Raw genomic sequence first — 13919 nt, forward strand, 5'->3', positions numbered from 1 at the left:
AGGAGTCCTATCCGCCGTGGGGGCTGACGTTGCTCCTCTTTTCTCCGTGCCATGCTGCTCTTCCTCAGGCCGTGCCTCTCTTCTTTGGGCCGATGCTGCACGCACTGGCATAGTTTCTTCTTTACGTGCACACGGTCACTGCTTACCACTTCCTCTTCCAGGAAAAAAAGACCATGCTAATGCCACTGACTCCAGCTCTTCTGCCGCATTTCGCCTAGGCTATCAGCATTTGAAGCCTGGACAGAGAATGAGTTCCTATTTCGCTGGGGCAGGGAGAACAGCTGGGTCAGCGGGGGACTGGGAAGTGTGGCGACACACCTGCATGTGCTTGGCGACACACCAGTTGAGAACAGTTGCTCTAGGGTCTTAAATAAAACCATATTAAATTTTTTACCTGAATCTCTATTGGTTGGAGAGCTAGAGGCAGTTGAATGGAGATCACCTCTGAGTACCATGCTCCGCACAACCTAAAATGGCCATTTTGTCCAGGTGCTGCAGCCCAACAACACCTCTCAGGTGCCTGAAATTTTGTGGATTAGTACAACCCCTGATAGTAAGTCCCAGTGCAAGGTTTGGAACATAATGTGAACTTGCCTCCCTTATTATGGGCCAGCAAAGTATGTGAAAAATGTTAAATAAGAACTATAAGGCCTACTCCTTATTGCTCCTTACCTATATTTTGATTCAGGCCCTGACTAGACTGGTAGTAATGGCCTATGGCATATACGTATAAGATTTGCACTAAGAGGCTTTACAGGCAACTGGAAGCAAAGATATAATTACATAAAGACACGATGTCACTTTTTTATGCAAATCTTTGCCAATTTTCAGGTGCAAATATCTCTACTGTATAGTTTTTAATTCTTTTCTTTTTTATAATCATTTGAAAGAGCATCTTTTTATCTACAAAAGACACCCTGTTTCATTTTGGACCCAATCTTGCTTTGGTCAGAATTAAGGCCCCAATATTATGCATCCTTTGCATGTGTAGGCACAGTATGTTAGAAAGAGGCATCTTTGGCGCCCTGATCTGTAACACACAAATAAGCTAGAGATATGAAATTCTATGGTGCGGCGAAGCTTGTTGTGCTTTCCAGGCTTGTAGCTTATGACATATCTTGCTTCAACATTTTATTGTGCTGTCTTATTTACTGCATGCAAGCCTGAACATGCAAAAGTATCACCTTCACAAGGAACTATGGTAATGTCATGTTAACGGGAACATGATGTCTTGGTCAATTTCTTGTACCCCCAAGGTCCTGCCAGGTCATTTTACTGGCCACCCTGCACAGAAACTTGTTGGGTTCCAGAAGAGCACATTTCTTTATAGTAAGTTATTATTCTAGTAAGTTTTGCTGTTTGCTGAATAAAGTTACAAAAGAAAAAAAAAACCACAAACAAAGCTCTCAGCTTTTAAACTGGTAAAATCTCTCTAGTTTGGGGTTAGCTGGCACAAACTAAAATATTGGGGCATAAAGACTGTTTTTTAAAAAAGAATTGACCAAAAAGCAAAGACAACAGTCCAGAAGTGCCCTGCTTTACCCAGCTTGTCCCAGGCTAAACTGTTTGACTCCCTCCCACCCTACCCCTCTACCCACCCACCCCTGGTGCTTGTTTCTAATAAAGACTGCCTAGATTACCATTGGCAGCGAGATAAATTAGTACATTGGTTACAGTCAAGGAAATACAATTCACAAATTACCAAGATGAGGACTATCCAATGTAACTGCTGTGGAGCCTTTATTCTGAGGGAAAGCATCTGGAAACTTAGAGCTTGCCCAATTTGTGCACAACTCTCTTCCTTGAAAATGGAGCTGACTGTGATTAAAGATCAAATAGCTTCAATTAAAAGTATTACACCCACATTGCATTACTCAAAAAATAATTCCCCAATACCACAAATAAACCAGGAGTCAAGAAAAGGAGATTCATTAGGCTCAGGTAGGACCCACAGTCACCCATTCTTGACAGAAGAGCAGCCAACAGGTATACCCCCCCACTCAAACAGGTCATTAAGAAATTCTTTAAAAACCAGGAATACAGTGGGCTCTGGTAGAATTAGACCTGTGATGAGGAGACACACAATGTACCAAATGCAAAAAGAACAAGCCTTCTCTAAATTAAAAACTGAAGAAGTTCTTGAGAAAAGCATTGCAGTATTACCAGAAAAGAGAGAGAAAACACAATGCATGCAGTATTTCAAGATCCATAAGCAAAAGAAAAATCTAATTGAGATGGATAACTCTGTCAACAGTGGCACAACCGCAAATAGAAATAGTGAAGTGAATAACAAATCTCAACTAATATCTCACAAGGAGTCCAGGAAATGCAATAACTGTAAAGAGAGTACCTGGAAGGCTATGACCACAAATGCTCATAGTTTGGGAAATAAAATCTCAGATCTGCACTCGGCACCACTCCCTAGAAACGGGAGTGGTGCCGAGTGATTGGAGTAGAGCGGTGGTGGTCCCGCTTCACAAGAGTGGGAACAGGGAGGAGGCTGGCAACTACAGACCGGTTAGCCTCACTTCAGTGGTGGGAAAAGTAATGGAGTCACTGCTGAAAGAGAGAATAGTGAACTATCTACAGTCTGGAGAATTGATGGACCAGAGGCAGCATGGATTCACCAGGGGAAGATCCTGTCAGACAAATCTGATTGACTTTTTTGACTGGGTAACCAAGGAATTGGATCGAGGAAGAGCGCTCGATATCATATACTTGGATTTCAGCAAAGCTTTTGATACGGTTCCGCACAGGAGACTGGTGAATAAAACGAGAAGCTTGGGAGTGAGTGCCGAGGTGGTGACCTGGATTGCAAATTGGTTGACGGACAGAAGACAATGTGTGATGGTAAATGGAACCTTCTCTGAAGAGAGAGCGGTTTTAAGTGGTGTACCGCAAGGATCGGTGTTGGGACCGGTCCTGTTCAATATCTTTGTGAGCGACATTGCGGACAGGATAGAAGGTAAGGTTTGTCTTTTTGCGGATGACACTAAGATCTGCAACAGAGTGGACACGCCGGAAGGAGTGGAGAGAATGAGACGGGATCTAAGGAAACTGGAAGAGTGGTCGAAGATATGGCAGCTGAGATTCAATGCCAAGAAGTGCAAAGTCATGCATATGGGGAGTGGAAATCCGAATGAACTGTATTCGATGGGGGGGGAAAGGCTGATGTGCACGGAGCAGGAGAGGGACCTTGGGGTGATAGTGTCTAATGATGTGAAGACAGCGAAACAATGCGACAAGGCGATAGCAAAAGCCAGAAGAATGCTGGGCTGCATAGAGAGAGGAATATCGAGTAAGAAAAGGGAAGTGATTATTCCCTTGTACAGGTCCTTGGTGAGGCCTCACCTGGAGTACTGTGTTCAGTTCTGGAGACCGTATCTACAAAAAGACAAAGACAAGATGGAAGCGGTACAGAGAAGGGCGACCAGGAAGGTGGAGGATCTTCATCGGATGACGTACGAGGAGAGATTGAAGAATCTAAATATGTACACCCTGGAGGAAAGGAGGAGCAGAGGTGATATGATACAGACTTTCAGATACTTGAAAGGTTTTAATGATCCAAAAACAACGACAAACCTTTTCCATAGGAAAAAAATCAGCAGAACCAGGGGTCACGATTTGAGGCTCCAGGGAGGAAGATTCAGAACCAATGTCAGAAGTATTTCTTCACGGAGAGGGTGGTGGATGCCTGGAATGCCCTTCCGGAGGAAGTGGTGAAGACCAGAACTGTGAAAGACTTCAAAGGGGCGTGGGATAAACACTGTGGATCCATAAAGTCAAGAGGCTGCCAATGAAGAGTGGGTGACTCGCCAGAATGATGGCTACTGCCTGGACACAATACCCTTATTCAATAAACATACACATGCTTACTGTGACTCCAACATCGCTCTAAGCTTCAACAGCAAGAGGAAATGGAAAAAAGGATTCGCAATCACAAAGCGAGGAGTAGCTGGCTTGTTACGGCGGTTACTACCCCAAACCAAATGTGCCTGATACTTCACTTTCAATGCATATCCAGCATGGCTCTCTGCTTCAACGGCAGGGGAGAAAAAAAAAAACCGATACTTCACGCATATCCAGCATAGCTCCCTGCTTCAACGGCAGGGGAGAAGAAAAAACAACCAACAAGGGCTGTACAACATAGTCTAGGTAAAACAAATAAGCATGGGTGTAGCTTGCTTATTGCGGCGGTTACTACCCCTACTACCCCTAACTAATCAAGCTAGATATTTCACTTGGATGCAGCTCCATCACTGCTCTCTACATTAATGGTGGGGGTGGAAGGGGAATAGAACAAAGAGCTAAGAGAAACAGATAAGTATGAGAGAAAAAATGTGTGAAGCTTGCTGGGCAGACTGGATGGGCCATTCGGTCTTCTTCTGCCGTCATTTCTATGTTTCTATGTTTCTATATTATTGCTACCCTTGATGCACCCATCAGGCAGACAGTACATTTATTCAAAAGTCACTTTGTCATGCATTGATGGGACATTCAAATGCATGTGCAAGGCAGGAAAAATCACCTAGTGAATTTGGTGAAATCTGCAGTTTAAGCAATTCTCATATGTGGTATTTTGCCTTTTCTTGTTTTGTGCTTAAATAAAAGCTTGGAAACCTATGGCTGGTACCTTGTCTGACTGTCTGGAGTGGCTCCTAGGCAATGGATTTGTCAGTTTTGCTGAACTGTCAGTTTTGAACCCTGAACTGTCAGCTTTGAACCCTTCTCCATCTCTCTCTCACTCTGCCTCCACCCAGTTCTCTCCCCTCACACCAGCAAGACCCCCTAGTTTTCTCTCTGCCTGCTCCCCTACTTTAGCCAGACCTCCAGCTTTCTCTCAACTCCTGAGGGGGCAAACAAAGCTCCCCCCTCCCTCAGTTCTCTCCCCCCTCACCCCAGCAAGACCCCATAGCTTTCTCTATATCTGCCACTTCCTCTTTAGCAAGACTCCCAACTCTCTTCTACCTTTCCCCAAGCTCACTTTCTATTTCTCTTGTTCAGGCTCCACTGGAACCCTACTACCCCCTCCTTTGTTTGGGCCATGCAGGTCAAGGCCAACACTTCAGACCCATCTCTTCCAGCTTGTGTGGGCCACTGCCAACTCTCTCAACGCTTTAAATCTATGTAGGCCAGCCCACAACTGCTCCTTTCTCACTTCCAGCTGACACTGATGCTATTTCTTCCTCTCTGCTTGTCCTTGTAAGCCTTTACTGCGATTGCTACTGCTACTTCATCCTCGTGTCTAATTCTTTGGGGTAAATGCAGAATTCTGTGCAGGAGGGACATTCTGCGCAACTGCATAATGCAGAATTCCCCCAGGAATAAATCGGGTAAACCTGCTGCCATCCAGAGAGATCTTATGATGTTTTTCTCTTCGCAGCTGAAGCCCTGCACTAAGATTGCATTTCTAAATGAGCAAATTCTGAAGCATTTAACATACCTGCCAACCATTAATGATCTTTTGATTGAAAATGCCAAATTCATAACGGATTCCGTAGCCATATGCTGCCAAACCCAGCGTTGCCATGGAATCCAGGAAGCAAGCTGAAACCCAAGACAAGAGCATAGTTAGTAAACAAACACAGTCATGGATTTAGATCACAGCTCTTCCACTCTGGCCTTTCAAGGCCATAAAATGGGTTTAGCTTTCGGGATATCCACAATGAATACTCATCAGAAATGCTCAGTTTGCAGATTTTGGTTACCCTGACAATCAGACCTGTTTGCACCCCTTGAGTCCCAACGTTGAAAAGCCCTGGGTTATGCGTAACCTCATTTTTTCCCTACAGCTGCAGGACTGTGCTTTGGTCCTTAGGGATGCAGGCAGAAAGAAAATGTCTTATGTAGGGACCCCCTTAGATTCCTTCCTAATAAGCATGACCCTTGCACCACGAAATTTTTCTGGAATAAGGAATTGTGGGTTGTGCTTATGAAGGGATAGAGAGACATCTGAGTGTCGAACCTTCGGTATCACAAAGTGAGCTGGGGAGCCATTATGTGCCGGGTGCAGCTGGAGACCCAAAGGCTGGGGTCTGTGAGCTCCCTCCCTTGTGTAAGCCCTACTCCACGTTATTGGGACAGGGTGAGGAGAGGGGATCACGCTAGGGAAAAACTGGTTACATTATTAGACCTATGTCGCTAGGCACTCTGCAGGTTCTTTTGGGCTTGGGGGAAACAAAAGACAGTTTCAATTTGTCTGCTCCAATACTTGGTAATTTCTTTACACACCAAACAATCTTCCACCATTTAATAGGAACACAGATTCTAGATTCTGTCTGGATGCGCTCTGAACCTTTTCCTTCTCCCACAGATGAAAACAAATAAACTCAAAGAATAAAATTAAGCACAACTTTACTGAATTAATATGATGAACTTTGAAAAAGAAAAAAAATTACTCGACATATACACATCAAATGAGCATTAAACCAACAAGGTTATGGGTTTTATTTAGAAACTCAAAAGTTTTATATTAAAGCTGCTAAAAATGTTTCAAAGTCCCAAAAATATAATATCAGCAGTTCAAGTGAAAACAAAATAAGTGCTCACTAGTTGGTGCACTTTTCTTTTCCTTTCTTTAGGCCAGGTGTACCGAGGAAGAGCCGGGTAATGAAAGTCGAATCCCCGGAAGCCTTCGTTGTTTCTTTCCTTCCTGCCTGCAGAATGTCATCCTGCCAGCAGAGGGGGTGAAAGAGAGCAGCACCTGTCTGCTTCTGCTGCTTCCCTCTCTGTGGGGCCGATGCAATACAGTGCGCTCACACGAGCGCACTGTTTAACCCGCTGACGGACTCGGGTTAAATAGGCGCTAATCCACCAGCTAATGCAATAGGGGGATTAGCGCCTATTTAACCCTCGTCCAACGCAGAGTGAATGAGATAGCGCTCATCGCATGCAAATGCATGTGAATGAGGCTATTACTCATTCACTCCGCATTCAAAAAAATAAATGTGCATCTCAGACGCACATTTATTGCTCAGATATTAACGCCTGCCTGGAGCAGGCATTAATAGCTGAGTGCAGGTAAAAGAAGTACAGAAAAGAAGAAAAAACTGCTTTTCTGTAATTCATCAGTAAAAAAACAAACAAACAAACAAAAAAATATCTCGGCAGACCACCGAGTTATTGAAGACCGAGTTTATCGGCGGCCGTTTTCATTACTGGCAGACGGCCGATTATGAAAACCGATGCCGAGTTTACCGGCGTCGGTCTTCATAACCAGCAGCCCCTGCGGGGTCGCGTTAGCAAGGAGGCGCTAAAGTCGCGCAAGCGACCCTAGCACCTCCTTGCTAGTGCGACCCCCTAATTTGCCTATTGCATGACGCTTCCCTTGCGGGCGCCATGCGTGCGTTAAGAAAGCGGGCGGTGAAAAGTCAGCACCCGTTTTCCACGAAAATGATTGCATCGGCCCCTGTGTTAGCTCTCTTTTGCCAGACATGCTGGCCTCCTGCTGTTATCATTGCAGAGACAAGCTGGCAGAGGAGGAAGCAGCAGCAGCAGCAGCAGCAGCAGGTAAGTGCTGCGCAGACTTCTGCCGGTTCTGGGGTGGGAAGGGACCATAGTTCCCTCTAAGCTGAGTGTGTGAGTGATTAAACATACATTTTGGAGCGTTGCTCACAGGTTTTACATGGTCGCTCACGTACATATTTCCTTGTCCTATATACAGAAATGCAACACTTGCATTGGCGCTCAAAAATTGTTCGTTTAAAAAATTGTTGCTCACATGGAAAAAAAATGTGCCCATACCTAGTCATTCCTTGGAGGGAGCACAGGAAGAAGCAACAGCTGAATGTGCTGGGGGGGGGGGGGGGGGGGATATGCCAGAGGGTGGGAAAGAGGGATGATGATAATGACAAGGGCTAGAGGGGTTGAGTAAAGGGACAAGGAAGGTGATGATATAGAGGGGGGTAGAAGGAAGGGGTGATGATGCCAGGGGAGAGGGAAGATTAATATGATGATGGTGCCAGAGGGGTGGAGGAAGAGGGGAGGGAAGAGAAAGTGGTGATGATTCCAGGGGGTGGAGAGAAGGTGGTGATACCGGGGAATGGAGAGAGAGAAAAGGGAAGGGAAGACACTGATGATGCCAGAGGAGAGGAAGAGAATGAGCTGCTGTTGCCAAAAAAGTAGAAAGAGAAGGAATGGAAGAGGAAGTGTAGATGCCAGGGGGTGGAGGGTAAAGGTGATGATGATGCCAGGGGATTGTAGAGAAAGGAAGGGAAGGTGGTAATGATGCCACTGGAGAGAAAGTGATAATGCCAGAAGGATGGGGAGAGAGGGAAGGTGGTGATGATGCCAGGAGTGGAGGGAGGAAGCTGGTGATACCAGGGGGTGGAGGGGGAGAGAAAAGGGAAGGAAAGAAGGTGATGATGCCAGAGGAGAAGAAGAGAAGGTGATGCTGATGCCAGATGGGTGGAAAGAGAGGGAAGGGAAGAGAAAGTGATGATGTCATGGGGGTGGAGGGTGAAGGTGGTAATGATCCAGAGGATAGAGGAAGAAGGAAGGTGAAAATGATGCTGGGGAGAGAAGGTGATAATGCCAGAAGGGTGGAGAGAGAGGGAAGGGAAGGTGATGTTCATGCCAGGGAAGATTAAGGTGATGATGGTGCAGGAGGGGTGGAGGGAGAAGGAAGAGAAAAGTGGTAATAATGCCAAGGGCTGGAGGGAGAAGATGGTGATGATGCCAGCGTGTGAAGGGAGAGAGTTTGGGCAGCAGGAAGGAAAGAAGGTGATGATATCAGGAGAGAGGGAAGAGAAGGTGGTGATGATGATGTCAGAAGGTTGGAGGGAGAGAGAAAGAAAAGAAGGTGGTGTTGATGCCATATGATTGGAGAGAAAAGGAAAAGGGTGGTGGTGGTGGTGCCAGAAGGGTGGAGGGATGGGGAGGATGATGATGCCAGGGAAAAGGAAAAGAAGGTCATCTCAAAAGCTCTCACCTACTGTCTTCTATCCATTACTAATCTACTCAACAGCTTAAACTTGGTCCTCAATGCCTCAAAGACGGAACTTCTCTTCATCTCTTCAAATGAAAACAATCTTCCTCCACCTTCACCGCACAATGCTCACATCACCTGTACGCACGTTAGAGACCTTGGGGTAATAATAGACAATCGTCTAAACCTTAAAAAAATGGTCAACACAACTACCAAAGACAGTTTCTTCAGACTACAGGTTTTGAAACGACTGAGACCACTCTTATTTTTCCAAGACTTCAGGACAGTCCTCCAGGCTCTTCTGTTCGCCAAAATAGATTACTGCAGTGCCCTCTTTCTAGGCCTCCCTAAATCTACCACCAAACCACTGCAGATGTTACAAAATGCGGCAGCGAGACTGCTGACCAACACTAGCCGCGGTGAACACATCTCCCCTGTCCTCAGAAACCTACATTGGTTACCAGTAAATTTCAGAATCCTGTACAAATCTATTACCCTAATACACAAAACCATCCATCAGCAACTCCAACTCGACCTGGATATCCCTTTCAAACTCCACTCCTCTAACAGACCAACGAGAGATATCCACAAAGGCACTCTGAAATTTCCCCCTACTAAAGCCACTCGCCTCTCTACGACCAAAGACAGAGCTTTTTCAATTGCAGGCCCAGCTATCTGGAACAATATCCCAGCAAATCTCAGATTGGAACCCTGCCTCTTAACCTTCAGAAAAAGACTAAAGACGTGGCTCTTTCACCAAGCCTTCCCAGATCCACCGGATAATCACTAGTTTGAGCCTCACTTCTTACAAGGACTTTGACACACTTCCTCCTGAACAATGGACACTGGCATTTCCTGGTTAAAGCATATGCTCTAACCCGTTAAATTATTCGTATCATGTTATATTTATTCTACCTGCCTCTATCTTCCTTCCAGCTTGTCTTTAAGCCTCCAAGTTTTCCATACCTTGTTGACTGTAACTTTGACTTATTCCTTTTCCTGTTATCTATTATTTACCAGAATTGTTACCTCAGTTTTACCCTTTGTTAAAATGTAAACCGATCCGATATGGTTATCTACTATGAAGGTCGGTATAAAAAAACTGCTAAATAAATAAATAAATAAGGTGATTATACCAGGGGGGGAGGGAGAGGGAATGGAAGAAGGTGATGATGCCGGGGGGGGGGGGGGGGGGGGGAGAGGAAGGGAAGATAAGGTGATGATGATATCAGGGAGATGGAAGGAAGAGGGACACAACACAAAAAAGATTGGGAATCATTGTTTTAGGTAACTCACAGTTCTAATTTAGGTTATCTGATTTAGGATATCTAACATACAAGTTTCTGTGGGGAAGGTCACAGCTCACAGTTTCCCAGGCTTGGAAGAAATGAACTCTGGCAGTTCAAAAGTCTGTTTAAGTCAAAGCTGCCCAACCCTTTTTTGCTTCAGGGGAACAAGCCTTTCAATCCACTGATGAAAACTTTGGCTCTCTCTTCACACTAGCTTCTGTCTTTTAGACACAAGGAAATCAACAGCTGGTGTGATTTCAGTAGATTACTTCAGTCTGGTAGACTGCAGAATCTTATGTCTTTTCTCCAAGACCCAACTGCTTGGACAGCAGCTGTGCACACCTCCAATCTCTCTGCAGTAATCTCTGTAACCCTCTGCCCCCTCCCTCTGGGGCTTGAATGCAGTTACACTCCCCCATACAAAGTCACTCCTGATCAGATGAGAATCCTTGCAAGGTTGTGTTATCTGCTTCTGGGATTAGCTAAAGATCCACACAGTTTGCAGTATGCTAAATGGATCCCCACCAAGCATCAGTCCAGCTGGGGATTACTTTTATATGTGCTGGATTAAGTCATTGTCCACCCCTTCCAGCCTTTTAATTCAACTGTGGCATAAAAGGGCCACAGCACAATACCACCACACAAAAATTGAGGTAGGGGCCTACACTTGTTTCGAGGAAGAAGGAAAGGAAAAGCAAAGCAGAAGCTTCCATTCCTATTACTCAAAGACTTCCCCTGGATAACTTTTGGAGATACCTAAACAGAAAACAAGATTGCAAAATTTCCCCCTGCTCCCTAGCTACATTTTGTCTAGGTAACTCATTACCTGCACAAAATCTAGCTGGGTAAAAAGAAGTGGCAGCAGGGATATTCTGGGTGTGGAGCTAAATTTTATCTGATATGCAGTAGGGATATGCATTCGGGTAAAATGAAATAGACAATGCCAATGATACTGTCTATTTCGTTTCATTTCATGGGAACCATGAAACAAAAGAAATGTGCACTACGTAACTGGACTTAGTGTGCACTAATTTTAATAAAAGATAAAAATAAACTGGACTTAGTGCGTACTATCTTAGATTTAGTGAGCACTAAGTTTAGTTAATCCACACTTACAGAACTTAGTGTGCACTAACCATGAAATTAGGGAAAACTGAAAAAAAAACAAATCCCCAAACAATTTAAAAACAAAATCAAGCAAAAAGCAATATATTAAAAAAAACCACTGCAAATCCCTAATATAAGAAAATTATTCCTTACCTGCTAATTTTCGTTCCTGTAGTACCATGGATCATTCCATACAGTGGGTTATCTCCCCCTTCCAGCAGATGGAGTTAGAACCAAAGATTCCCAGGGGAGGACCTATATAGCCACGCCTCCCTTGCCTCAATCTTCAGTAACTGGACTAGCAAAGCCAAGACGAGAAGAGACAGAACCAGAGGAATCAATTAATCTCAAAAATATAGAGAAAAAATAACAGCTGTAAGTGACAGCAACTAACTTGTACTCAAACAACTGTAACTGAGAACTTGCAAACAGCACTGTGTTCAAAGACACAGCTCGCAATAACTAGAGATACAGAGTGAAAATATTGTGAAGACAGGAAAGCAGGGATGGCCCACAAAGAACCCCCAAAACCAGGGAGGGGTCTGGAATGATCCATGGTACTACAGGAACGAAAATTAGCAGGTAAGGAATAATTTTCTTTTCCCTGTACGTACCAGGATCATTCCAGACTGTGGGATGTACCAAAGCTTCCCCATCATGGGTGGGTCGCGGACAGCCCTGCCCGTATGAGCCTGTCTCCAAGCTGACCGTGAGACGGCGCACGAATGTCTAGACGATAATGTCTTGCGAAAGTGTGGAGAGACTTCCATGTGGCCGCCCTACAGATTTCCTGAGAAGAAACTGCAGAACTTTCCGCCCACGACGTCGCTTGAGCGCGGAGAGAATGCGCCTTAACAGCTAAAGGTGGAGACTTACCCTCTCCGATGTATGCGGCTATAATCGCTCCTTTCAGCCAGCGAGCGATTGATTGTTTGGATGCCATGCAACCCTTCCTGGGTCCCGACCAAAGGACAAACAAATAATCGGAGAGTCGAAATTCATTAGTGACCTCCAAATAATGTATCAAAGAACGTCGGACATCCAACCGATGCAGGTCAGAAGAATCAGAGGATAAAAATGACGGAAGCTCTATCGATTGGTTGAGATGGAAAGTCGAGACCACCTTCGGCAGAAAAGATGGAACTGTCCGCAGGGATACTCCCCCTGGCGTGAAACAAAGGTATGGCTCCCTACATGATAGAGCTTGTGGTTCAGAGATCCGCCGTGCTGAGCTGATCGCCACCAGGAAGATGGTCTTAAGGGTGACATCCTTGAGTGTGGCCGAAGTCAGAGGCTCAAAAGGTGGTGCACATAGAGCCCGGAGTACCAAATTGAGATTCCAAGAAGGACAAGGTGGTCTAATTGGAGGCTTCAAGTGTTTTACCCCCTTTAGAAAACGTAGGATATCTGGATGTGAGGCCAGGAGCTCCCTGTCATTACTACGTAGGAAGGCTCCCAACGCCGCCACCTGCACACGAAGAGATTTATAGGCAAGGCCCAAATCCAGACCAGCCTGTAGGAAGGAAAGCACATGCATCACCGAGGCCTGCGTTGGTAGAATCGATTTTGACTCGCACCATTCCTCAAAAATCTTCCATACTCTGACATAAGTAACCGACGTGGATGTCTTCCTAGCTTTCAGGAGCGTGGAGATGACAGATTCCGGATATCTGCGCCGTCTCAATTGACGCCTCTCAAAAGCCAAGCCGCAAGACAGAAGCGATCTGCCTCCTTGAAAAATATTGGTCCTTGGCGAAGAAGACGTGGCAGATGACTGAGCCGAAGAGGGCCGGCTACTGCCAGATTGAGAAGATCTGCAAACCATGGTCGACGAGGCCACTCTGGTGCAACTAGGATCACCGGACCTTGATGCGTCTCTATCCGTCGGATAACCTTGCCCACTAGAGGCCACGGAGGAAAGACATACAGGAGACAGTGTCGAGGCCAGGGAAGAACCAGCGCGTCGACTCCTTCCGTGCTCTCGCCTGCGGCTGAAGAACCGGGCGGCCTTTGCATTTGTCGCGGTTGCCATTAGATCCACATGGGGTCTCCCCCAACGCTGTACTATCCTTCGCATTGCGTCCTCCAAGAGTTCCCACTCTCCGGGATCCAGGTGTTGTCGACTGAGAAAATCTGCCTGAACGTTGTCCACGCCCGCTATGTGCGAAGCCGCTTGCCACTGTAAGTGTAGCTCCGCCCATGTCATCAACTCATCGGTCTCCAACGAGACTAGATGGCTTCTGGTGCCCCCATGGCGATTGATGTACGCCACTGTGGATGCATTGTCCGAAAGAATCCGAACCGCTCGACTGCATACCAGTGGGTAGAACCCCTGCAGTGCTAGACGGACTGCTCTGGTCTCCAGCTGATTGATGGGCCAAGTGGACTGTTCCATCGTCCATCGACCTTGGAGAGACCTGTCCTGACAGACCGCCCCCCAGCTGGTGAGACTGGCATCCGTGGTGACGACCACCCAATCCGGGTTCTGTAGAGACACTCCCTGAGCTAATTGTTGAGGGTCCAGCCACCACTGTAAGCTGAGCAAGACAACATCCGGGATGGGCAGTACTGCTTGAAAATCTCTCGACACTGGGTTC

At 45.9% G+C, this 13919-nt stretch overlaps 1 protein-coding gene across 3 annotated transcripts in view; it reads right to left on the reverse strand.

The window, feature by feature from the left end:
* The window catches only part of PYGB (glycogen phosphorylase B), a 346630-nt gene that overhangs the window by 221954 nt on the left and 110757 nt on the right, over window positions 1–13919 (reverse strand). For all 3 annotated transcript variants that reach the window (XM_029594500.1, XM_029594502.1, XM_029594501.1), the window contains exon 4: window positions 5444–5547. In XM_029594500.1, coding sequence (XP_029450360.1) covers window positions 5444–5547 — 104 coding nt within the window. The remainder of the gene's footprint in view (window positions 1–5443; window positions 5548–13919) is intronic.

The sequence above is a fragment of the Rhinatrema bivittatum genome, chromosome 3 (genome assembly GCF_901001135.1).
Source record: "Rhinatrema bivittatum chromosome 3, aRhiBiv1.1, whole genome shotgun sequence".
Classification (NCBI taxonomy): Eukaryota; Metazoa; Chordata; class Amphibia; order Gymnophiona; family Rhinatrematidae; genus Rhinatrema; species Rhinatrema bivittatum.